The sequence below is a fragment of the Portunus trituberculatus genome, chromosome 27, assembly GCF_017591435.1.
Source record: "Portunus trituberculatus isolate SZX2019 chromosome 27, ASM1759143v1, whole genome shotgun sequence".
NCBI lineage: Eukaryota > Metazoa > Arthropoda > Malacostraca > Decapoda > Portunidae > Portunus > Portunus trituberculatus.
The window spans coordinates 16,776,767-16,799,901 of NC_059281.1; the positions used below are offsets into that span (position 1 = coordinate 16,776,767).

At 43.6% G+C, this 23,135-nt stretch overlaps 1 protein-coding gene across 16 annotated transcripts in view; it reads right to left on the reverse strand.

The window, feature by feature from the left end:
* Positions 1-1,162: 1,162 nt before the first annotated feature.
* The window catches only part of LOC123509945 (pleckstrin homology domain-containing family G member 5-like), a 491,065-nt gene continuing 469,092 nt past the window's right edge, over positions 1,163-23,135 (reverse strand). For 12 of the 16 annotated variants that reach the window (XM_045264604.1, XM_045264602.1, XM_045264603.1 and 9 more), the window contains 12 exons: positions 18,456-18,656; positions 14,463-14,573; positions 12,631-12,780; positions 10,805-10,915; positions 10,063-10,284; positions 9,491-9,633; positions 8,133-8,638; positions 5,787-6,031; positions 5,355-5,610; positions 4,937-5,088; positions 4,632-4,855; positions 1,163-4,365 (listed from right to left, as the gene is read on the reverse strand). In XM_045264604.1, coding sequence (XP_045120539.1) covers positions 4,356-4,365; positions 4,632-4,855; positions 4,937-5,088; positions 5,355-5,610; positions 5,787-6,031; positions 8,133-8,638; positions 9,491-9,633; positions 10,063-10,284; positions 10,805-10,915; positions 12,631-12,780; positions 14,463-14,573; positions 18,456-18,656 — 2,331 coding nt within the window. In that variant the 3' untranslated portion in view covers positions 1,163-4,355. The remainder of the gene's footprint in view (positions 4,366-4,631; positions 4,856-4,936; positions 5,089-5,354; positions 5,611-5,786; positions 6,032-8,132; positions 8,639-9,490; positions 9,634-10,062; positions 10,285-10,804; positions 10,916-12,630; positions 12,781-14,462; positions 14,574-18,455; positions 18,657-23,135) is intronic. The other 4 variants (XM_045264601.1, XM_045264593.1, XM_045264591.1 and 1 more) reach the window with 4 other exon arrangements.

Sequence of the window (23,135 nt, forward strand, 5' to 3'; positions counted from 1 at the left end):
ATGGAGGCCACGCTGCGGCAAAGATACGCTGCTCTGAACGTAATACTGTGTATTACGAAACTTAGACGAGCTAAACAAGCCAAAAAGCGTGCATGGATGCGTTCATGGTTAGTGGTAGAACCATTGCACGTAGAAGCAGGTTGAGGAGACGCGGCAAGTCTTGTGGTCTTGGTATGTAAACAAAGGCGGAAAATTTGCAGACGGAAACGATCCCTATCGTCTGACAAATTCATGCGATAAGTTCATGCGGAACGTTGAAAAATCGACGGAAATCGCACTAATCGACGGAAAAAGTGCTAGTGTGACACCGCCTTAACCAATTCTATGTAATTAGACAGTGACTTTAGTGGCAAGCTTTATGCGCCAACAGGTATTCGGCACATCTTATGAAGCAAATAGTGAGATAAACAACGTGGTTTCATTTTTTTTTTTTTATACATTTATGCTATCTAGTTCCTGGAAAATCCCCATGATCGAGATACACAGAGTTTATGTAGTTTTGTCTAAATATGAAAATTTGATAGTTGCATCACTTATATCTTAACAATTTTGCGGGCCTTAAGATTGCATGCAACAAGTTACAGGTAGGAAGAGATTACATAACGAGATAAAAAAAAACTACTTTAGATTTTAGAGGCAGAGTTATAAGTTCTCTGGAATATCTCAGTAAGCATTTGTTGGCTCACCATGATAATTTTCCAGTGTTTCACATTCTCCATTAATATTTGTCAGCATAATGCATTAGTATTACCAGAGGGAGGTGAGTAAGGCACATACTCTGGACACTTGAAGGTGAATATCAAAATGAAACGACAGTAATCAGACAGGGCCAGCGTGACATCATCATGACGTCATACTGGTCTACCCACCCTCTCTCTCTCTCTCTCTCCTCTGGAAACACCTATCACTGGTGCATGCTGTATACTTAAAGTTTATAGATATGCTTTATATCGTACTGTACTTGCCATCTTACATTTGAGAGTGACATTACGTGGAAATAAGGGCGAGGATAGAGTAATGTGGAGAGATAACGAGCGTGAATGATGGTAGTCGATCAGTGATGTTGAGTAGTTTGAAGGTAAAAGACATACTTCGGGCACACACTGAACCAACACATATCATATTAAATGGTTCCTAACTCAAGAAAAAGAAAACAACAGTAATTATCGCAGAGAAATTATATTTTCTACATCTTTCCAATGACAAAATGAAAATGTCTGGCCCATCATGTCTGACTCACTAAAATAGTATTTGCAATCAAGATTTCATTTTTATACATAAAGGATATACATTTTGTGAAACACCTAAAGCCAATACTATACACATAGCAAGTGTTAGCTATCAACTTATCCTACCAATGTAATAAATAAAACATACGTAAAAGTTGTCTTCAGTATAACAGTCTGAGCTTGCAGAAAAAAAAAAAAAAAATAGGAAAGAAAACTGTACAACAATGAGAGACAGTAGAGGGATCAGAATCCATGTGTAGCTTGTATAAGAAAATTGCATAACAGTTGCTTCACATGATTTCCCTGTTACATACATTTTTGTACAATTAAAGGACATAATTGAAAAAAAAGGAAAACTCATCGATACTGAACACAACTCAGATCACAATGAAGTTGAAACAATTTATTACATTTCGATTTCTTGCAATATTTGTGAACAACACTCAGAGGCGGCAAATAACCTTCCTCGGAATAAAAAAAATAACACTGAGGAGTGCATAATCACAGTACTTGATTTCAAAAGTCACGAGTTATGATACAAAAATGTCTTATATAGGGTTGCACACTATATAATATCAACCATGCCAACCACAAGACACCTCGACATAATGGAGCATAAGGCATGAGAAATGGAGTCTCGCCGTCCAGTGTTCCCTCGGTTAGTAGACTCCTTCACCTCCCTCGACACGATCCCTGGAGCTCCGCAGATGCGCTGAACATCCACAAAATGTTCCGGCGTCATCCCTCGAGCTTACCCAGTCAACAGCTTTGGTTTTATATTTTAAGTATCCCTAGTAATGCCACGTACATTGGGTGTGATTCTTTGAAGAAACAACGGTAGTTATGTCCTGCGCAGGACAGACTGTCGTGAGTCAGCCTCCAGCGGCGTCCTGCGAGCCGGCGTGAAGCGTCTAGCCCCGAGGGAGGGCGCTGGGGTCTTGCGGTCAGGGTGCCTTTTGTCTCCCCAGAAAAAGACACATGACAGAGCGAGACTGGAGCGCCCGCAACACTCAAGGCTCGTCACTCACTGTGTTCAGTAAAGGGGTGGCAACGACCCTCGGAAAGACGGGAAAAGTAGCCAAAGGTTGACATAGTTCATGTAAATTGTTCAGCAACACGGGAATGTGATATGTGAAGAATGCTAGCACAACTTCAAAAGACAAATTAATTTTAACTGTAATGGTTTTAATCACAATGAAAGTGGTATGAGTAGAGGTAACTATCAATTTATGTTCCCTGTTGAAGTCCTTTATAGTGGTGGACTCTTGAATACAGGAAAAGAAGCTGTGAGAATGTTATTTACATACACGAGTTCCTAATACAAAATTTGAACCTCTCCCAAGACGCTGAAGTGGACTGACTCACGGCTTCCACTTGCAGCACAAGGCAACGTAGTGCTGAAAGTGTGGCTAAAGGGAGCCTCGCTACAACGGGTTAATGAAGTCTTCTCTAATGAGAAAAATGAAGGAATGGGAAAAAGACAGCCAGTGTGTATCCTGCTGTGTTTAACAAGATGAGTGAGGCAATGATTCAAAACTCTCTCCTTGCTGTTGTAGTGGCTGGCGGCATTCAGGGCGACCATGTATGTGCATAGGCGTTCCTGCCAGAAGGGTTGCCCAGCTACACACACCTACCGTACCTCTGGTTTCCTCTACTACATCGACCTTAGTGCAGTGGATTGTCACGCTCAAGTATATACAGTGCTCAGCTGGGGTTGCTGGTTGGTCCCGCGACAGACCACCACCGCATCCCCTCTCAACCGCTGCTCGCGTGCCACTACGCGGGGCAACACTATCTGCCCTCCGCCGCCTACTCTACAACGCTACAGCTTACCGTTTGGCAAAACATGACAAAGAGCATGAGGTGTATCAGTCGAAGAAGAACTGAAGCTTGAACCACCAGGAGACTTGCTTCTCCATTTATAACGAGGAGAAGTCAAGTCCTGTGGAAGCTCATCAACTATTAAAAATCACTAGCTTCACGTTGCCTTAAAACTGTTATTGCTAGTTCTTGATATTGTAATGCAATTCATTCACAGAGCAGAGTTTGTGCAAGGACGTGTCTACTACGAATTCTTACAAGATCGTAATAAAACTTGCAACAATGAACAAGCTACTCCGGCCCATCCTCTCTCTGTCCCGTGTAGCTTGCACAGAAACCGGGTACAACCTACCTAACCTTAGACAAGTGTTTCAGCTAGTTACAAATAGTCATGAAGGAACTATGTGTCTCTAAAATTATGATATACAGTATTAGGATGCAAGGACAATATAAAATAGACTGTACATTATTCTCTACAAAGGTCTGGAAAAATGTCAACATTATTCCCGTTGATAATAACAAGACTACAGCTTCTAGGACTAGGATGCAGCTTTGAAGATTGTGAGATATAAAAATATTTGAAATTCACAAAAAGGTTTAGTGTTGATACATATATGTTTATATACAAATACATGCTTTTGTGTATATAATCTATATATAGATATATTCATAAACTTTCCATTCATCATCCATGTGGGTGGCGACACCACCATCTGACGAAGTTCACGGGGAAGAGTACCTAGATGCTTCGACTGGAATGACTTTAGGTGAAAAAGTTGCAATAAATACATGCCGAGGGATGGAATGTACAGTACAAAAACAGTGAGGGTTGCACTTGTAGGTTAAGTCACAAGAACGTTCATAACTGAGTCAGTGTCACAGACCATAACTTTGGAAGGCGAAGGATGGGCACAAACTCGGCTCAAGAGAGGTCGCCGGCTGGCCCTTACTCAGCCCAGCGGTCGCGAGTCCTGCACCGGGAACGTGGTGAAGTGCCTCTGAGGCAGCGCGTCGCCTCCCGCCCGTGGGAGGGAAGGCCTGGCGCGGTTCGTTGTCCAATGTTGAAGCGCAAGACTTGCGTCACTGACAACTGACTTCTCCAGATCACAGTGACTGACGTGTCGCCCTGCGGGTCAGCGGGTTGACTGGTACAGCGCGGCGACGCACGGCCGACTAATACTGTTTCTTTGTTCCACCACCGAGTGTCCAGCCAACGGTGGCATGGCACTCAGGTGGTGACAATAGTGGAGTTGGTGGCTGATGCTCGCCACGGTCGCCCCTCACGCGGGACGCTCAACCCCACTCTCATACATCTCTGTAGGGGCGGGAAGGTGATGACATACAGAATTAACTTCGTAAGTGTATCACAAAATAATCATGTGAATAGGTGACCTAAATGAATCCATCTTGCCCATGATTACATCCAGTATCTAGGAATATAAGAGAACATCAGAATCACTACTCCATCTAAGAAACATCATTATTCATGACTCGTTCCAATGAATTAAAAGTATATCAACAGTATCCACAATGAATGAAATAACTGAAGATGGAAGTTAGACAAGTAGATGCCACACTTACGACGCCTCCACTGACGCGTCGTTGAGGAGAATCTCCCGCATCCTCAGGTCGTCTGTCTTGCCAGACGCCGCGCTCTCCGCTGGCAGGCTAGGGGTGGACCCGGACGGGGCGGCGCCCTCCGTCACTGTGATCTGCACTGAAGAGATGCCAGGATCCATCTCGGACACGTCGATCTTCACCAGGTTCTCGCAGTTTTCATTTGGCTGCTGAGGCGAGGGAAGGGCCTTGATTGTGTGCGGTGGTGACGGTTACCTCACCTCTATATAAAATACAAGTGTGATCTAGCATGTTTTATATTTTCTCACCTCGGGCGAGCTGTTTGGCTGCGTGATGTATTGAGAACAAACCCCCAGAGTGATGTCAGAGTCGTGGCAGATGTAGGTAGTGGAAATATGCGGGGAAATCTTGAGGCTGGTGCAGTCACTTACTGTGAGGTCCACCACGGTGGCCTCGCCGTCTGTAGGGCGGAACAAAAAATTAAATGGAGACCAGTGAAGGAGTGGCTTGTTTCCTGTATACTTTATACATTACATGTGATGTATTTTATCATATGCATACGTTTTTCAATAACACAGATTATTTTTCACAAATGTTCCACTCGCCTCCTAGAGCTCTATGTGTGGAAGCTTTGTGCACGTTTGTGTTGCACTAGATTCCCTCCCTCTTCCCGCCAACACCAAGCCAACACCAAGCCACCACCACCACCACCACCACCACCATTACCCGTCCTGCTTTGTCCCTCGTTGTCGTCAATGTTCTCGAGCGCTTCCACCTCGGAACCCAGCGAGCGGTGCAGAGAGGAGGTGGAAGACACACCCGAGGAGCTGTGCACTGACTCGCACGACACATTCTTGAGCGAGTGCTTGTGGCGGCCCAGCTTGGAGGGGTCACTGCCCAGCTCCCGTGGTGGCGGTGGGGGTCCCTGGCCATAGTTCCACGACAGTCGTTTGTGGATGCTCGTGTCTTTGGTATCTTGCTTCTGTAATGTCAAAGAGATAAGATAGAGTACATTAATGTCAGGAATACGTGTAAAACTCTGCAAATATTTGTATTTACGTAGTTTTTGGCTAATATTCTTAATGTGTAATAAATTGATAAACAAAAACATCTGCTGAGGCCGATGACCTCAATGATATAAAGGACAGGAGAACTTGCCTTGATATCGTCGATGGCTCCTGCAGTGTGATAGCGGCGGTTGTCCATCCTGTCGTTGCGGTACACCCTGCGCGGCGCCCCCCCACGACCCTCTTCCTGCTCGTTCTGCTCCACCTCCTGCGGCGACCCCACCATGGAGGTCACGTGGCGGGTCTTGAGGAGCGGCGGATTGCGGGACTGCGGGACAGGCGCTGACCGGCGGAGCGTACGGGGCGACGGCGGCGGATACGAGACGCCCCGGTTCCCTGCGGCAGACACCCTCGTGTAAAAACGCTGTTGGTTGCACATCATGAGGAGGAGACTTCCGAGTTAGGCTATATACATGAGCTGATTTAAGGGGAAGCTAGAGACTACAGCAATGCAGTAACTACGAAATATGAAAGTAGTAAAATATTCTGACTCGGTGCCACTTGCTAAGAAACTGTGAATTCTCAAGACTGCAATAATTATGAGTCAAAACAGTAGATGGACTGAAAAGATCTGAAAATGTGCTTATTAAAAAACAGGAGGGATCAACATCAAACATTAAGGGGAAAGGGGAGGTGAGGGGTCTGGAGGGGCCCCGAGGAGACGGTCAGGACTGGTACTCACGCAGGCGCACACGCTCGCACGCACGCACGCACGCACGCACGCATATACAAGGACACACACACACACACACACACACACACACACACACACACAGTCATGAGAATATAATGATCCCGTTGCGGTACCATCAAGCAATCTCTCTCTCTCTCTCTCTCTCTCTCTCTCTCTCTCTCTCTCTCTCTCTCTCTCTCTCTCTCTCTCTCTCTCTCTCTCTCTCTCTCTCTCTCTCTCTCTCTCTCTCTCTCTCTCTCTCTCTCTCTCTCTCTCTCTCTCTCTCTCTCTCTCTCTCTCTCTCTCTCTCTCTCTCTCTCTCTCTCTCTCTCTCTCTCTCTCTCTCTCTCTCTCTCTCTCTCTCTCTCTCTCTCTCTCTCTCTCTCTCTCTCTCTCTCTCTCTCTCTCTCTCTCTCTCTCTCTCTCTCTCTCTCTCTCTCTCTCTCTCTCTCTCTCTCTCTCTCTCTCTCTCTCTCTCTCTCTCTCTCTCTCTCTCTCTCTCTCTCTCTCTCTCTCTCTCTCTCTCTCTCTCTCTCTCTCTCTCTCTCTCTCTCTCTCTCTCTCTCTCTCTCTCTCTCTCTCTCTCTCTCTCTCTCTCTCTCTCTCTCTCTCTCTCTCTCTCTCTCTCTCTCTCTCTCTCTCTCTCTCTCTCTCTCTCTCTCTCTCTCTCTCTCTCTCTCTCTCTCTCTCTCTCTCTCTCTCTCTCTCTCTCTCTCTCTCTCTCTCTCTCTCTCTCTCTCTCTCTCTCTCTCTCTCTCTCTCTCTCTCTCTCTCTCTCTCTCTCTCTCTCTCTCTCTCTCTCTCTCTCTCTCTCTCTCTCTCTCTCTCTCTCTCTCTCTCTCTCTCTCTCTCTCTCTCTCTCTCTCTCTCTCTCTCTTATAAACTAAACCGGCTGGGGCTGCCACTCTCTAAGCAACACACCAAATCACCTTCACAACACCGCACGCTGGCCTCGGTCTTTTCAATCAAATAAATAAATGGAAACAAAAAATAAAAACAGGTAAACATTAAACCCTCGAAGCACGAAAATTATAAACCTATTAAGCACCATTCTGTCAGGTAATGCTACTCTGTACCTCGCTAAGTGATCAAAACAACGATATGACAGTAACAAAAAAATAAATTATAAAGTCTAGTCACTAATGTACCTTCGGCTTATTATCTCCATTAAGCACCTCAGTACTCATGCTGCTGATCTCTTACAACGTGTGGGCTGGAGGCGCCACTGCTGTGTGTTTTTGCCTCCTCAACCTGACTTGCAACTGTCAGCACCCCACCCATTGAAGGCGCAGTGCTAATGGTGTCGAGTTAAACACATGGCTTAAAGCGGGTGATGTATGCGTGTGTTTGAGTGGGTGGGTAGGTGGGTGTTGGTGGTTGGATGTGTGTTGGGGGGGATGGGGTGTGTGATCCCGCACAGAACTATTAGTGGCTTTTCTCGGATCCCTGACATTCCATCACGATGACATGTATATTCTACATAATCACATTACTTTGTTGTATGTAAAGTCTGCCATCGAATCAACATTCATGACACAGGCACATAGAGTCTGTGACACATCATCCCCGGGACGGACAGGAGCGGTGCTAGATCTAGAGGCTGCAGGACGTCGTGAGACCCCGCCTGCTAGAGGGAGAGTGGGCTAGGGCGGCGAGGGTTTACTGCACCTTGGGCTAGACATGACAATGATGACGACACAGTGACAGTTGCACAAGCTACATCGAGACATGCGGACGAGACCAAGCATGCAGGTGAGGAGTGACCTGGGGAGAGGGCCTTGGGGTTGCTGCCGTTGCTGCCGGGAACACGCAGGGAGTTGGAGGACTCCACGGTGAGGTTGGGAAGGGACTGACCCGTGGCGTAGGGCGGCGTCACACTCAGGGTGTTGGGGGTCTTGGGAATGCCTGGGCGGCGATCTGGACGTGGGGAAACAGCGCCGCACCCGCCCCCCTCCAGTGACCTCGACCTTTGGATCTCAGGGGCGGGCAGGGCCACTGAATCCTCACTGGAGGCGCTTGAGGCCCTCACGTCGCTCATGTCGATGCTGGGATGGTGCTGCGTGGCTGCCGGCGAGGTCTCGTTCAGGTCTATCGAGCCAGAGTGCGAATGCGCCAAACTGGACACGCGTGAGGCCCTGGAGGAGCCGGGGCGCGGTGACCGGGGCGCCAGATGTCCTACACACGCCATGTCCTCGAATACCATCGCGTCCCGCGCCTGCTGGGCCTCCCGATACTGCTCCTTCGCCCGTTTCAGGGTATCGTACCACGTTCTGAAACAGTCAGTATTTTAGACACAAAGTTCCTTTACGCTGAAAACAACGGGATAATGCTGCTTCATTGCAATTAGTTGAATAAATCATCGCCATTTTTTAAGCATGCAAAGGATTCTGTCAGTAATGAAAATGAGCAGTCACTTACAAGAGGATCTACTTTTGGTTAGCATGAAGTTACATAGCTAGGAAAAATTTTACCAGCCATTAGCCAGTGCACTACATTTTTGCATCATCATCTAATCGGAAAAAAAAAGAAAGCCGGATGGTACTGCTGAAAAATTACAGGCAGAGAAAGGAACGAATGAGGCACATGGAACAGGAGATATGAGACTTGAAGTGAGGCAGTACTACAAGGAAGAACGATGGAAAGAAGACAGAAGGAAAAAAAAAATCAGGAAGGATAGAGCGAAAAAGCAGGGGAAAACTGGATTGAAAAAAAAAAAAAAAGGGAATTGTGGGGAGGGCAACTCAAAGAATAAGAGACGGATAAACGAGGGTGGGCAAACGAGGGTGAGAGGGGACGTGAGTGACAATAGTGAGGGAGGGTGTGCAACATGGTATGAACGTGGAGGGAAAGGGAAAGAAAAAGTATAGGGCGAGGATTAGGGGCAAACAAAACACCGGAGAAGAGAGATGATCGAAACAGTGTAAATGACGGTGAGATGGAACACAAGGGAAAAGCGCGAGAGAGGGAGCACAGGAGAGTGAGATGGGGGAAGTAGAAAAAGAAAACGATGACACCAGTGACAGTATGATGGAGTAAAGGAGAGAAGGAAGGAATGCAGTGAGGATAGAAAAGAAAAAAAAAAGTGAATATTGAGGACACAAAACCAAGGCATAGCTTAATACCTGTACGATTTCTGGTCCGGACACTGCAGGGTAAAGGCCGCCACAGCCACGCCCCACTCGCTGACAGACACCAGGCCCAGGGAAGTGTTGTCCTTCAGCTCCACCAGCACCAGGCGTCCCACAGGGTAAGGAGGCCGCACCACCTGCCACCACACACACCCCACTGCCTGTTAGGGCTTGTTACTCACCACCACGCCACACCATTATCTCTTGCCTTACAGGATCATGACTGCTGCTCTCTCTCTCTCTCTCTCTCTCTCTCTCTCTCTCTCTCTCTCAAGACTACCATTAATCTTTGTCACCTGTCACTACCTGTCTCTCCTCGCTAAAAATCCATTTGTCATCCTCCATTTCACAGTTACCACCATCACTATCACCACACTAACACTTTCTTCACCACTATCGGCATCTTTATCACCACAAACAAACTCACACTCATTACATCACTTGTCACCACAATGACCAGCACAAACAGGCACTTCTATCACCACAGTCACCATAACCAGGGAAGTCCTCTCGGTGGCATCTTCGCAGCTTCGCTGCATCACCAACCCAGGCCGGTCTAAACTCACCTTGACTTTCTCTGCCTTGCGCTGCGTGACCTTGGTGATGAGCAGCAGGTCGGTGAAAAGGAAGACATGCACGTCCATCTTGGTGTGGGGGTCACGCAGCCGCAGGTCGCCGTGGTGTAGCAGGTGCCTCGCCAGGTGCTCAGGGCAGCCGGGCATTGGTTGGGTCAAGTTGAGTTCAGAGTAGTTTTTCACCACCCGCTCCAGCTCGTCGTCCCGCGCCTCCTGTCAGCCAGCCCATCACGGCCTCCATCAGTATTGCTTCACACAGCCTCCCCTCATGTTTACCTTACCCTCCATCAGGCACGTGTCCTACCCTTATCTCCATTTTCCCTTGTGACACACACACACACACACACACACACACACACACAAGGAAAACTTGTATAAAATCTTTACCTATTTTCAAACATTTCAGTGTCTCACCTTGATTACTTTACCTGATTGCAGTGCACTTTATCAGAGTTTTTGCTAATATTTTTTATGATGATTCTAATGATACTATAAAATCAGTATGATGAAATATCCAAGAGAACCAAACTAATTTCTTTAAACTCTAAGGTTCTAATGAGAGAAGATGCTCGAGAAAACTGGCCTTACTGGTAACAAAACCGGAATATTTCAAGCAAAATAATCCACTTACCATAAACTTCGACATAAAACGAAAAAGAGACTGGTGTTCTATCAAAATGTCAAGGCTTAGAACTATCAGCAGCCACACATGTGTACACAAAGCGAAACTTACGACAGCTTCATAGGCTTCGATGCGTTTGGAAATGTCCCGAAGCCTCTCCTGCTCGTGTTTCTGACGTAACGCGGAGTTAACGTTGGACACGAAGTTCTCTACGTGAGTGATCTGAAGGAGAAAGAAGTGGTTAGGTACGCGAGGGTGAAGGAACATAAAAGGCCATAAAAAATCATAAAACACACTAAAATCGCAAACATTTCTGTCTCCTCTATCAATTATTCTTATATACTGAAAATTATGGGGCTTTTAGTGAAATTTTGTGATAGTTTAGCAATGATTCTGTACCAGCAGTAGGAAATACCAACGGAGACCAGACCAATCATCTCTGTGTCCTTTGGAGTTGCTGTTAATGAGAGTTCAAAGCGTTTCATAAAGGAGATAAAGGAAGAACAAACACCAGTGAACGTATTGGCGCAAATGAAATTGAAAAATTTAGAGTTAGGATAGTAAGGATGAGGAGGATGAGGAGAGCGAGCAGGATGAGGGAGAGCGAGGAGGAAGAGGAGGACACAAGAGCACGAATACGATTAATTACACAAAAAGAATTAAAGGAAAAAGCAGAAAGAATAAAAGGAAAAGAAGGAACAAAGACAATAATATTTGCATCACTGCGCGATTATGCAGAGAGAGAGAGAGAGAGAGAGAGAGAGAGAGAGAGAGAGAGAGAGAGAGAGAGAGAGAGAGAGAGAGAGAATGAAAGGGAATGTTTAGGTAAGGAAGTAAGGCTGAGAGGAAAGCAGAGGGAGGTTACAATTATCTGTTAAGGAGAGGAGGAGGAGGAGGAGGAGGAGGAGGAGGAGGAGGAGGAGGAGGAGGAGGAGGAAGAGGAGGACACAAGACAAAAGGGGTAATGGTAAGAAAATGGAGTCAAGTATGAAAGAGGCGGCAAATGAGTTAAGAAAAGGAGATCCATAGAAAGATAAACGAGGCTTATGAAGAAGCATGAGGAGGAATGAGACAAGACAAAGGGGAGACTGAGGGGAAAAGAGGACAGAAGGGAGAGGAAATGGAAGGATCACAGGAGAGAGAAAGAGAGAGAGAACAGTGGGAGAACTCTTTACACACACACATACATACACACACACACTCTCTCTCTCACTCACTCTCTCTCTCTCTTGATATATGGTACGCGGCTTCACGAAAAAGAGGGTGCCATTATTTACTTTTATATCAGAGAAAAGAACAGGAAAGGAAGAAAAATGTAATAAAGACGTGGTGGGTAAAAAAAAAGGTCAGAGAGAGAGAGAGAGAGAGAGAGAGAGAGAGAGAGAGAGAGAGAGAGAGAGAGAGAGAGAGAGAGAGAGAGAGAGAGAGAGAGAGAGAGAGAGAGAGAGAGAGAGAGAGAGAGAGAGAGAGAGAGAGAGAGAGAGAGAGAGAGAGAGAGAGAGAGAGAGAGAGAGAGAATTATGGTGTATGATGTGGTGAAATAAGCGGCATAAATTTAGAAAGAAAAAGGGGAAGGGAAAAGAGATGACAGTGTGGTGAAGATAACAAAATATTTACTCTCTTTCCTTTCCTTCCATTTCTTCCTCTTTTCCATATGCATCTCATTTGCGGGACAAAAATGTAAAGATGATGGTCGTTTGGGTTGATGACGATGTGTGTGTGTGTGTGTGAGAGAGAGAGAGAGAGAGAGAGAGAGAGAGAGAGAGAGAGAGAGAGAGAGAGAGAGAGAGAGAGAGAGAGAGAGAGAGAGAGAGAGAGAGAGAGAGAGAGAGAGAGAGAGAGAGAGAGAGAGAGAGAGAGAGAGAGAGAGAGAGAGAGAGAGAGAGAGAGAGAGAGAGAGAGAGAGAGAGAGAGAGAGAGAGAGAGAGAGAACTCACCATTTCGTGAAGGCACTGTCTGTGCTCCTCCTGCGTGGTCTTCTTGAGGATCGCCTTCAGCAGCAGTGAGTACTTGGTGAGTCGCTGCATCGGCTGCACCAGGATATCCACCAGCCGCAGTCTGTTGCACTCCTTCTGTGTCTCGCACCACTGGAACAACACAGAGCGGGATTTAAGGAATGGTGCAAAACGAGTGGGAGTGACACAGCAGCTCAAATATCGCTCTGCTACTCTGGGCTGTGGTGGGCAGAGGCTTAGCTGTGGGCAGAAAATCGACGCTTGCAATCATATTACTTCAGTCTATATCCTCCCTTCGGTCGGGTGAAAACACAACCATCACTATATCACTTGTTTCCTTGGACTCAAGACTGCAACTTTGTCCTGATAAAGCAGCGAGCGTCATTGATGATGATATGAGCACTCGATAATTATAGACGATTTAGGTGCGAAAAAGGAAGATTTTGTCACATACAGCGCACTCAGACACACCGCTTCACTCTCACTATTATGTCTTAATTGTCGGTGTGCCTCAGTGCAATCAATCAGTCAACCACTCCAGCTACTCCACTCGTCCCGACCTGTCCTGCCTCAAGCCTCCGCCTCGGCCGCTGCCTAACGCACCGGCTCGCACTCCCACATGGATGCAAGGAACCAGAATGGCGCTATTAATGAGAAATCAATGCACGCATTGCCCTTGAACCAATATGTGGGACACTCGTGGTTCTCAACAAGTCATCGTCATTAGAATATACATCGCTGGACGAGTTTCTGCAAAGCTAATAATAGCGAACATCACAATTAAGGCCGCCTGTGGCGCCACAGCGCCACTGAGTGCTTGTAGCTTCTCATGTGTTACGTTTCTGATATCATAATTGCTTTGACGATTGTCGATATGACTCAACAGTTGCTAATGCCCCTATAGTGCAATAAAGTAAGGCAAAAGAAGTGAATGAATGAATGACTAAAATAAAGTAAATAAATAGCACATTAGCATCTATGTGTGTGAAAAAAAAGAATGAAAAAGATTAAAACTCGTTACAAGAGACAAAGGGATCGGTCCGCGTGAGGCAGACAGCCTGAGAAGGGACAGCGAGACAGGAAAGCATCATGGCGGGTACTCACTTCCATCTCCAGCCATCCAGCTCCGCCCGAGAAGTGAGCCAGTAGGAGTGTCTAAAATAGTATAACTTTCATCAGAATGAGAATGTCAAGCCCTGTGTGCGTCGTGACGTTTAATTATACAGTCTAAAAATACTACCTTTTAGCTCGCCATAAAACGAAGAGCGTTTCACATCCAACTATAATCAAGGGAAGTCAGTTTCGAAGCTCCAGCAAATTTGTTTCATTCATTTCAGGGTTTGCGAGCTCGTCGGTTTAGTGGATGAAGCTTTCGGTGGGGATCCTGGTAGAACGGAACAGGAGGAGGAGGAGGATGGGGTGAAGGGACGTGAGGTGTTGAAATGAGGGGCGAGGTGTTGAGAGTGATGTGAAGGGGCGCTGCAAGAGTTGAGAGGAAGAGCAGCGAGGAAGGAAGGTGATTAGGGGTCATAATTCCTTTTCAAATCGAAGCGTCCAAACTCTGAGCACTGGTGAAGCAGCAGGAATCGATGCTTATTACTGTAAATATTTCTTAACCTTACCGACCAGGGAGAAATTGATCCAACACCAATCTGATCGCACTCAAAAAAAAAAAAAAAAAATCCTTCATAACCATGTTGCTAAATGACCGTAGCCATAGAGAATATTCAAAGTAATTAACCAGGCCTGTTCTTCATGACCCACCTGGCTTTTTTTTTTTTTTCTGCAGCACATGATGTCTTTATGGTACTCACCGCGAGGTACATCTTGAAGTATTCGTTGTCGTGATCCTTCTCTTTGCAGTACAGCTGACAGTTGCTCTGCTCCAGACAGTAGCGGGTGTACGGGTGGAACAGCTCGTCAAACTGTGGAGAGAGAGAGTAACAAGCATCTTAGTAATGATAAGACAGAATATTCACAAAGAATAATGCTTACTACTACCTTAGATGTTACTAATATCACTACTACTCTTATCACTATGGTTTTATTAATGGTGTTTGTGTGAGTAACGTAAAGGGAGTCGCATGGCTTAATTTTCAAGGGATGGATCATCGGAAACAACCAAGGAAGGAAGGAAGTATACGTGACTCAAGCCAAGGACACGTGGCTAACCTTTCTGTGACGGAGGATGAGATGTAAGAAGTATTTGCTTTTAGTAATCCCTTAATTGAACGATGCATGTAAATCTTATCCCGCTGTTCGTTTGCTGTCAATAACACAATCTAGCGAGTCATTAGGGGGAAATGAATTATACTATGAAATATAACCACTTGGTCTCCTGAGGAATATTAAGAGGCAATGCATTTGTTGCTCAAACTATGGTTACTACTTCTACTACTACTACTACTACTACTACTACTACTACTACTACTTCTACTACTGCTACTACTACTACTACTACTACTACTACTACTACTACAACCACTACCACAAGAGGAACTGTTCACTTTCACATAGTCACATAACAGCCCGCAGACAGTGCCCGCTTACATATTCACGGAGAAGCTGCAATAAAATTCTTCTAAGTCTCGCCGATGAAGGCTATAAAGGCTGAGAATTACGAAATGCTTATGGAAATACACTACAGGACACACGCTATCGAAATGAATAGAAAAATGTGAAATGTGAGCCGCCGTGGACAGAATGCGGGTAACGAATGCGAACCAGTGAACTGAAATGTGCGTTTAAAACATTTGCAGACGTAATGAGAATTCTGGCGGTCATTTACAGCCACGCGATGGAAGAATTTTTGCGCGTACGAACCACTGAATACCTCTAATTGTTGTTATACTCGTAATTGGCGGCCGAGCACATGTAGTGTAGTGTAGTCCCAGTCAATGAATCGTGAACTGCATTATAAAGACTCATTATCAACATTAGCATAATTGTACCACTTGTATAACTACCTATTATTATTCAGACGACTAATGTGACAGCGCCAACTACTACTACTACTACTACTACTACTACTACTACTACTACTACTACTACATCCACTAGTCCAAAAACAAAAAGAAAGCAGGATAAGAGAAAGAAAGTGAGAAAGGGGAAGCTGGAAAAGCGAAAGAACATGACCAAGAAAAAAGAGAGTAGGAAGGTTATGGAGAAGATGAAGGAGAACACTAACTACAGCCAGGAAGATAAATGAGAACGGAAAGAAGAAGGGAAAGGAGGAGAAGAAGTAGGAGGGGGGAAGGAGGGGAGAGGGAGCGGTAGGCAAAAAGGGAATGCCGGAGAAACAAAGTGGGGAGCGAGGGAGAAGGGCGGAGAGAAGAGAGGTTATTGGGGAGGGACGTATGAAGGGAAATGAAAACACCACGGAGCAATAACCTGAGGGACGAGCGAAGGAAATAAGGAAGAGGAGAAACAGAGAGAGAGAGAGAGAGAGAGAGAGAGAGAGAGAGAGAGAGAGAGAGAGAAATGAAGAGGGGAAATGAAAGAGGATGGAAATTAGCGAGAATGGAAGGGAAATGAAGGAGGATGGAGTGAAGGGAAATGAAAAGGGAGATAGAGTAAGGAAGAGGAAGAAAACGAAGTAAAGAGATGAAATTGTGAACAAAAAATGAAGAACCTAAATAAAAAGAAAAAAAATGAACTGAATTAAAAATAAAACAAAACGGGAAAATAATAAGATCAAAATAATTGAACAAATATAGAGGGAAGATCAAAATACTAGAAAAACTAAAGTAATAAATAAATAAACAAATGCAAGAAGAAGAGGAGGAAGGGAGAAGGTGAGGGGAAGAAGGGGAAAGAGACAGCAATCGACAGAATCCTGACTGAGGGGAATGGGTCTGAGCATAGCCAGCTAACGAGGGGTGCCACCACATAATTGGCACCACTGACATTATTAACAACCCCCCTTAAGTCCTTCCCTACCTTCCATTCCCTTCCTTTCCTCTGCGTCCTATTCTCTTTCCCCTATCCTCCTCTTATCACCTCATCTATCCTCCCTTTCCCCTCTGCCCTCTCATATCATTTCCTTCCCTCAATTTCCACCCCATTTTCATTTGTCATTGTTTACTTTTTCCCTCCCTCTAATCCCATCTCTGCCTTCCCCTTCTTTTCTGTCCCTCCCCACTTTCCTCTTTCTTTTCTTCTTGTTTCTCTCAACTCCTCCTTTCCATTTCCTTCTATATTAATCAATTTCTCTCAATTCTCTTTTAATCACCTCCTGTTCTTTTCTTTTCAATCTCTTATCACCATTTCCTTCTTTTCAATAACTCTTAGTCTTTTTCCTTTTCTTTATTTCCTACCTACCCATCAGTCTTCAGTGTCTTTTTTCCTTCTTCAGTCCTTCAATATTATCCCTCTATTCTCGTATTATCTTTCTATCTGTCTTTCATTCACTCTATTTTTTGTTCTCTCTCTCTCTCTCTCTCTCTCTCTCTCTCTCTCTCTCTCTCTCTCTCTCTCTCTCTCTCTCTCTCTCTCTCTCTCTCTCTCTCTCTCTCTCTCTCTCTCTCTCTCTCTCTCTCTCTCTCTCTTCTTTTTTTCCCTTCGCCTCTCTCAACTCTCCTCATAATCAGGAAAAAAGAAAGGTAAAAATATTTCCACGCTATCATTTTACATCTTCACTAACTTAACCTTTTTGCAAGTCTTATGTTCTCTCTCTCTCTCTCTCTCTCTCTCTCTCTCTCTCTCTCTCTCTCTCTCTCTCTCTCTCTCTCTCTCTCTCTCTCTCTCTCTCTCTCTCTCTCTCTCTCTCTCTCTCTCTCTCTCTCTCTCTCTCTCTCTCTCTCTCTCTCTCTCTCTCTCTCTCTCTCTCTCTCTCTCTCTCTCTCTCTCTCTCTCTCTCTCTCTCTCGTCACCTGTCTCTTATGAACTGTACACTTGAATTTCCTAAAGGGTATGCACAACTGCCACCACCACAGCCGCCGCCATCACCACCACCAGCACCACCACCACCACCTCCACCACCACCACCACACATCCACTCATCACCTTTACGACACCAACACTTTAACCTCTATACCTGTTCCCCTTACACTTCCATTACCTGACTCCCTCAACTATCCACCCAACTTCACTTAACACCCCTCTATACCACATCCACTGCCTTCCTTGCGTCCTGACCTGTCCTCCACTTGCTCCTATTCACTGCTTTGCCTTCATCTTCCATCGCAGCCACTCTCAGTTCATCGGTGGAAGAGGTAGAGTTCTTTTCTTTCTTTTATGTGTCTTAAGACGTATATTTTGGGCCCCCATAAGTTTATTTGTAAGTTTCTGCAACTTTCACCTATTAAATGTCCCACCCTCCTTTTGTAACTCTTCACCTGCTGAGTCTTATGTTTGTAAATTTTCATATCCCTTACGTCTTCTCGCTTTTTCATACTCCACCATCGTAAATCTTTTGGTTATGGGTCTTCCCGCCATTCTACGACTCCCTTCTCCTTGTTGGGTTGAGTCCTCCTGCCCTTTTACAGCTTTCCCTCTCCCTCCTTGGTCTTTCTTTTTTAATCTTCCCGTTATTTAACAACTACTTCCTTGATAAACCTCCCGTCTATAAAGCATGCCCTGAAACACCTCTAGCTGCGCCTCCATTATGTTCAAAAGCCTCTCGTTGAAGTAACACGGATTCCTAAGAGTGTTTATATGGTTCTAGTGACTAATAAAAAAAAAATTATATCATGAATAACAGAAACATTCTTGGGAACCCGGCTGATCATCTCAGTGGCCTTTGAAAATAGTCGTAGTGAGATAGCAAGCGATCCTGAATAAGAACCATTATGAGTCTCCGGACCCACCTTGTAGAAGGCATCGGTGAGGAGGGTGGGGTCCAGGGGCTGGCGGGAGGAGCGGGAGGCGTCTAGCATGCGTGTCACGTGCTCCCGCCAGAAGTTGAGGTTAGCAAAGTAGATCTCCTGAATGTTGCTGAAGAGTTTGTCCGTGTCCACCTCGTTGAGTAGCGACTCGTTCTGTAGGTTGCAAAGACACGCCAGGAACAGCTGTGGGGAAAAGGGAGAGAAGGGTGAGGTTAGAACACATTTTTTGACTGAGTATTCGCCTCTGTTTTTCCAATATCACTTACTTCGCCTAGGATAGTGTAGCGTATTGCAAACATCCCCCTAAAAGAAACCAAACACGTCTCTTCATGTTTGTTCTTCCGATGATACGTTGTGTTATTGGTTATTGTAATCATTGCTATTCTGTCTCTGTTTCTTTCTCCATATATTCCTTGATATTTCGTTCTTCTCTATTTTCATTTATTTTTGCTCTTCTATCCGACAACCGACAGTATGATTTTCTTTCTTTTTCTTTTAGCAGACCACCATAACTACCATCACCACCACCACCACCACTACTACTACTACTACTACTACCAGCACCATACTATTTCTTATGTTATAGATAAGAATAATATATGTATTTCTGAGGCCTAGGAAGCGACGCCTCTCCTTCATTCACAGGCGTTGACTCCTTCAAAAGTTAGCTTACAAAAACGTCTCAAAGGAACTGGTTTAACTTTTTGTGGGTTGTGAGAGAGAGAGAGAGAGAGAGAGAGAGAGAGAGAGAGAGAGAGAGAGAGAGAGAGAGAGAGAGAGAGAGAGAGAGAGCAATTATGGTCATTTGTGAGGGGAAAAACATAATAAAAAATGAGATCAGGGAGAAAGAGGAAAAGATGGAGGAGGAAGAGGGTTGGTGGCGTGGAGTTTTTAGAATATACAATCATCCTGAGTGAAGAATACGGAAGAGTGTCTAAGAGGGGAAAGTGAAGACAGATAACCTCTGGATGGAAAAATAAAGAGATGTTTTTGACAAAGGTAAGTGTTGTTTTTGACTCAGGGGAAGAAGGAGGATGAGGAAGAAGATGGAATGAAAGAGGAGGAAGACGAGAAAGAGGAAAAAGAAGAGCGAAACACAGGGAAAAAAAATCAGTTTTGAGTTTAAAACTGTGGTCGTTTACTTGACGCTAATGGAAGGCATCGGAGAGAGAGAGAGAGAGAGAGAGAGAGAGAGAGAGAGAGAGAGAGAGAGAGAGAGAGAGAGAGAGAGAAGCAATACGAATCGAAACATAACAGGAAATTTTAGAAAACAGATGGAAAGAAAACATACTCACCGCACACTAAATACTGAACTGATAAGCAATTTTTCGACCATCTAGTCTAATAATCAATAAACTTCACTGGTAAATAGCAAAGCAAGTAAGTAAAAAGATATACTGCATTCGTATATTGTAAATGGAAGAGCAAAATATATCAAAAGGAAAGGAATAACAAAAGTAATAATAACAAACTGTGAAGACGAAATAGAGAAACGAGGGAAAATAAAGAAACGAAAAATTCAAGATCACACTCACTTCAACTACTGATGCGCGTTAATCCTGCAATGAACTCAGTACAGTGAAAGAGACTGCTGGGCGCCAAATGAACCCATTGTCACAGAGCATCAAAATAAATTATTCATTCACTTCCCGACTTGTTTCTGCACACTGATGGTGAGAGAACGTGAGAACATTACGTTTTGTAGGGACGCCCATGAAAGGTAATCTTCAGAAAATAAAGAAAAAAGCAACAATAATGGAAGAACGAGAGAGAAAAAAGATCAAAAGGAAAAGAACTGTAAGGGAAAGAGGGGCGGAAATATAGGGAACAGTTACACAATTCTTACATCTACTACCACTACCAATACTACTACTATTACTACTACTAATACAACTGCTTCTACCACGACGACGACGACGACGACAACAACAACAACAAACTACTACTACTACTACTACTACTACTACTACTACTACTACTACTACTACTACTACTACTGTCAACATACTCCAGCCTTCCCCTCGCGAGTAGAAAGCTCAAAGGAGAACGACAAACAAAAAAAAAAAACCCTTAGAGAAGGAAAACGAAAGAAAGGGTCGCTCCAGTACACACAGGCGCCAGTCACCACACGTTACTGATATCACAGCATCTATTTGTGGCTTAGGGATCTTGTTGTGCAGGAATAAATAGAGGAGATAGAGTTTCCTGTCATCTTATCCCCCTTCCTCTTCCTCCTCCTCTTCCTCCCCTTTTGGAAACATTGCAGGAAACTATTTGTGTCATATATATTGTTAGGATAATGGTCAGCAGAGATAATAGAATAGTAAACAGTGCATAACAATTGAGAGAGAGAGAGAGAGAGAGAGAGAGAGAGAGAGAGAGAGAGAGAGAGAGAGAGAGAGAGAGAGAGAGAGAGAGAGAGAGAGAGAGAGAGAGAGAGAGAGAGAGAGAGACGTTTCTAATTTTGGAAGGAAATAGGGCAACCAAGGCAATGAATTCGTCTAAAACCAGAACTATCTTTTTCAGAGAGAGAGAGAGAGAGAGAGAGAGAGAGAGAGAGAGAGAGAGAGAGAGAGAGAGAGTGCGTGTTATCTAGCAAATTGGCAACATTAACACCTTCTTTGTTTCATCAAGGGACGCGAGGAAGGAAAAGGCGAGCTGAACAGGGATGAAAGGGACAAAGAGAAAGTTTCGGAAAAGATTGAGAAGCTAACGAACAAGATGACGAGAAATGGGGGAGTAGAAACAGGTGGGCGAGTTAAGACGGAGGAGTGATTCAAGAGTAGACGAGTAGAGTAGGATGTAACAGGGAAGATATGAAAGGTATGAGAGGAGGAAAGAAATGATGAGACATACCAGGATATGAAGGAAGAAAAGAGGAGGCATGATAAAGGAAAGGATAGATTGAAGAAAAGAGAAAGGAAGGAATAGGAAGGAGAGTAAAAAGGAAGTGAGATAAGAAGATTACAGGAAAGGAGAGAGATGGAAGATAGATACGGATAAAGTTGAGAGGATACAGCAGAGAGAGAGAGAGAGAGAGAGAGAGAGAGAGAGAGAGAGAGAGAGAGAGAGAGAGAGAGAGGTGAGGAGAGGGTAGATATGAAGAGAGAGAAGGCGTCTTCTTAAATATTTTGCTTTCAGACAATTTCCACTCTCTCTCTCTCTCTCTCTCTCTCTCTCTCAGATTTTGTATTTCCCTTACTAAGAAGTCGTTCCTTATTTCAGGCCATTGCAGTTTTACAATCTTATAATCTTATAGTTTTTGTTACCTAAACTTTGCACAATTTTCAAGACTTGTTCATAACTTACTTTCAATATTTTCCAAGTTGAGTGTGGTCGGGATTTTACTCTGATGCGAAACTTTATTGGGTTTTCTTGTGAAATGTTAAAACTTTTCTCGAGAGTCTTTTTGTGGTAAACCTTTTCTTGACGTGCTGATTAATCATTTTATTTTCTATTTCTTTTCCACTCTAACGTTCAATGGCTTTCTTCTTGCAACATTACGAAATTTCTTAATATTTTTGTCTTTTCGACGTTATCGTGACATCTTGATAATTGACACTTTAATTTTCTTCAGTGTTTGATTTATCGATGGCCAGAAGATCTGCAATTCAAAGGTACACTAAAACAATAATATTTACATGACATTCTAATACAGTTAAGTTCTCAGTCACATTATTTGCAAACTTTGCCACATATATGTATTTGTATATAAGAAAGAAAGATAACAAATGGATACTTCTGTAATAGCACAGTTATCAAAGCTCATTCGTATTGAAATATTCTGAAGATGGAAATAATAAAAAAGTAATATACTGTATACGCATAGAAAAAGAAAATGCTCAAAATTCGTATGATCAATTTGTTTAAACATTCTAACAGTTTTTCGTAGTTCACTCTTTGCTTCTGCTTCATTGTCGTGCAGGGAACGTGTTTAGGACAGCAGAGGCACCTTGGCGCTATCCAATCCACGAGTTGGCTCCCTCGTTAGGGTGCTGTCTGCCCTACGTTCATGAACCAATAATACTTTTACTGGAGAAAATCCAAGATCTAATAGTTTTCTTCCGATAATTGTTTCTTTATTATTATTATTATTATTATCATTATTGTTACTACTACTACGACTACTACTACTACTAATTACTATCATTATTATTATTATTATTATTATTATTATTATTATTATTATTATTATTATTGTTATCATTATTATTATTATTATAATGGTAATGATAATAATAACAATAATAATAATAATAATAATAATAATAATAATAATAATAATAATATTATTATTAATTATTATTATTAACTATTATTATTATCATTATTATTGTTGTTGTTATGTTATGTTGTTAACATAACAACAACAACAACAACAACAACAACAGCAACAACAACACTATTACTACTACTACTACTACTACTATTATTATTATTATTATTATTATTATTATTATTATTATTATTATTATTATTATTATTATTATTATTATTATTGATGTTTTTATGTTATTCATTACAGAACAAATATATTGCAAGTGAAGTTACTATTCATAAAAACTACACCAACAAAAACAACAAAAACAACAACAAAAACAACAACCAAAACAACAACAACAACAACAACAACAACAACAAAACAACAACAACAACAATGAG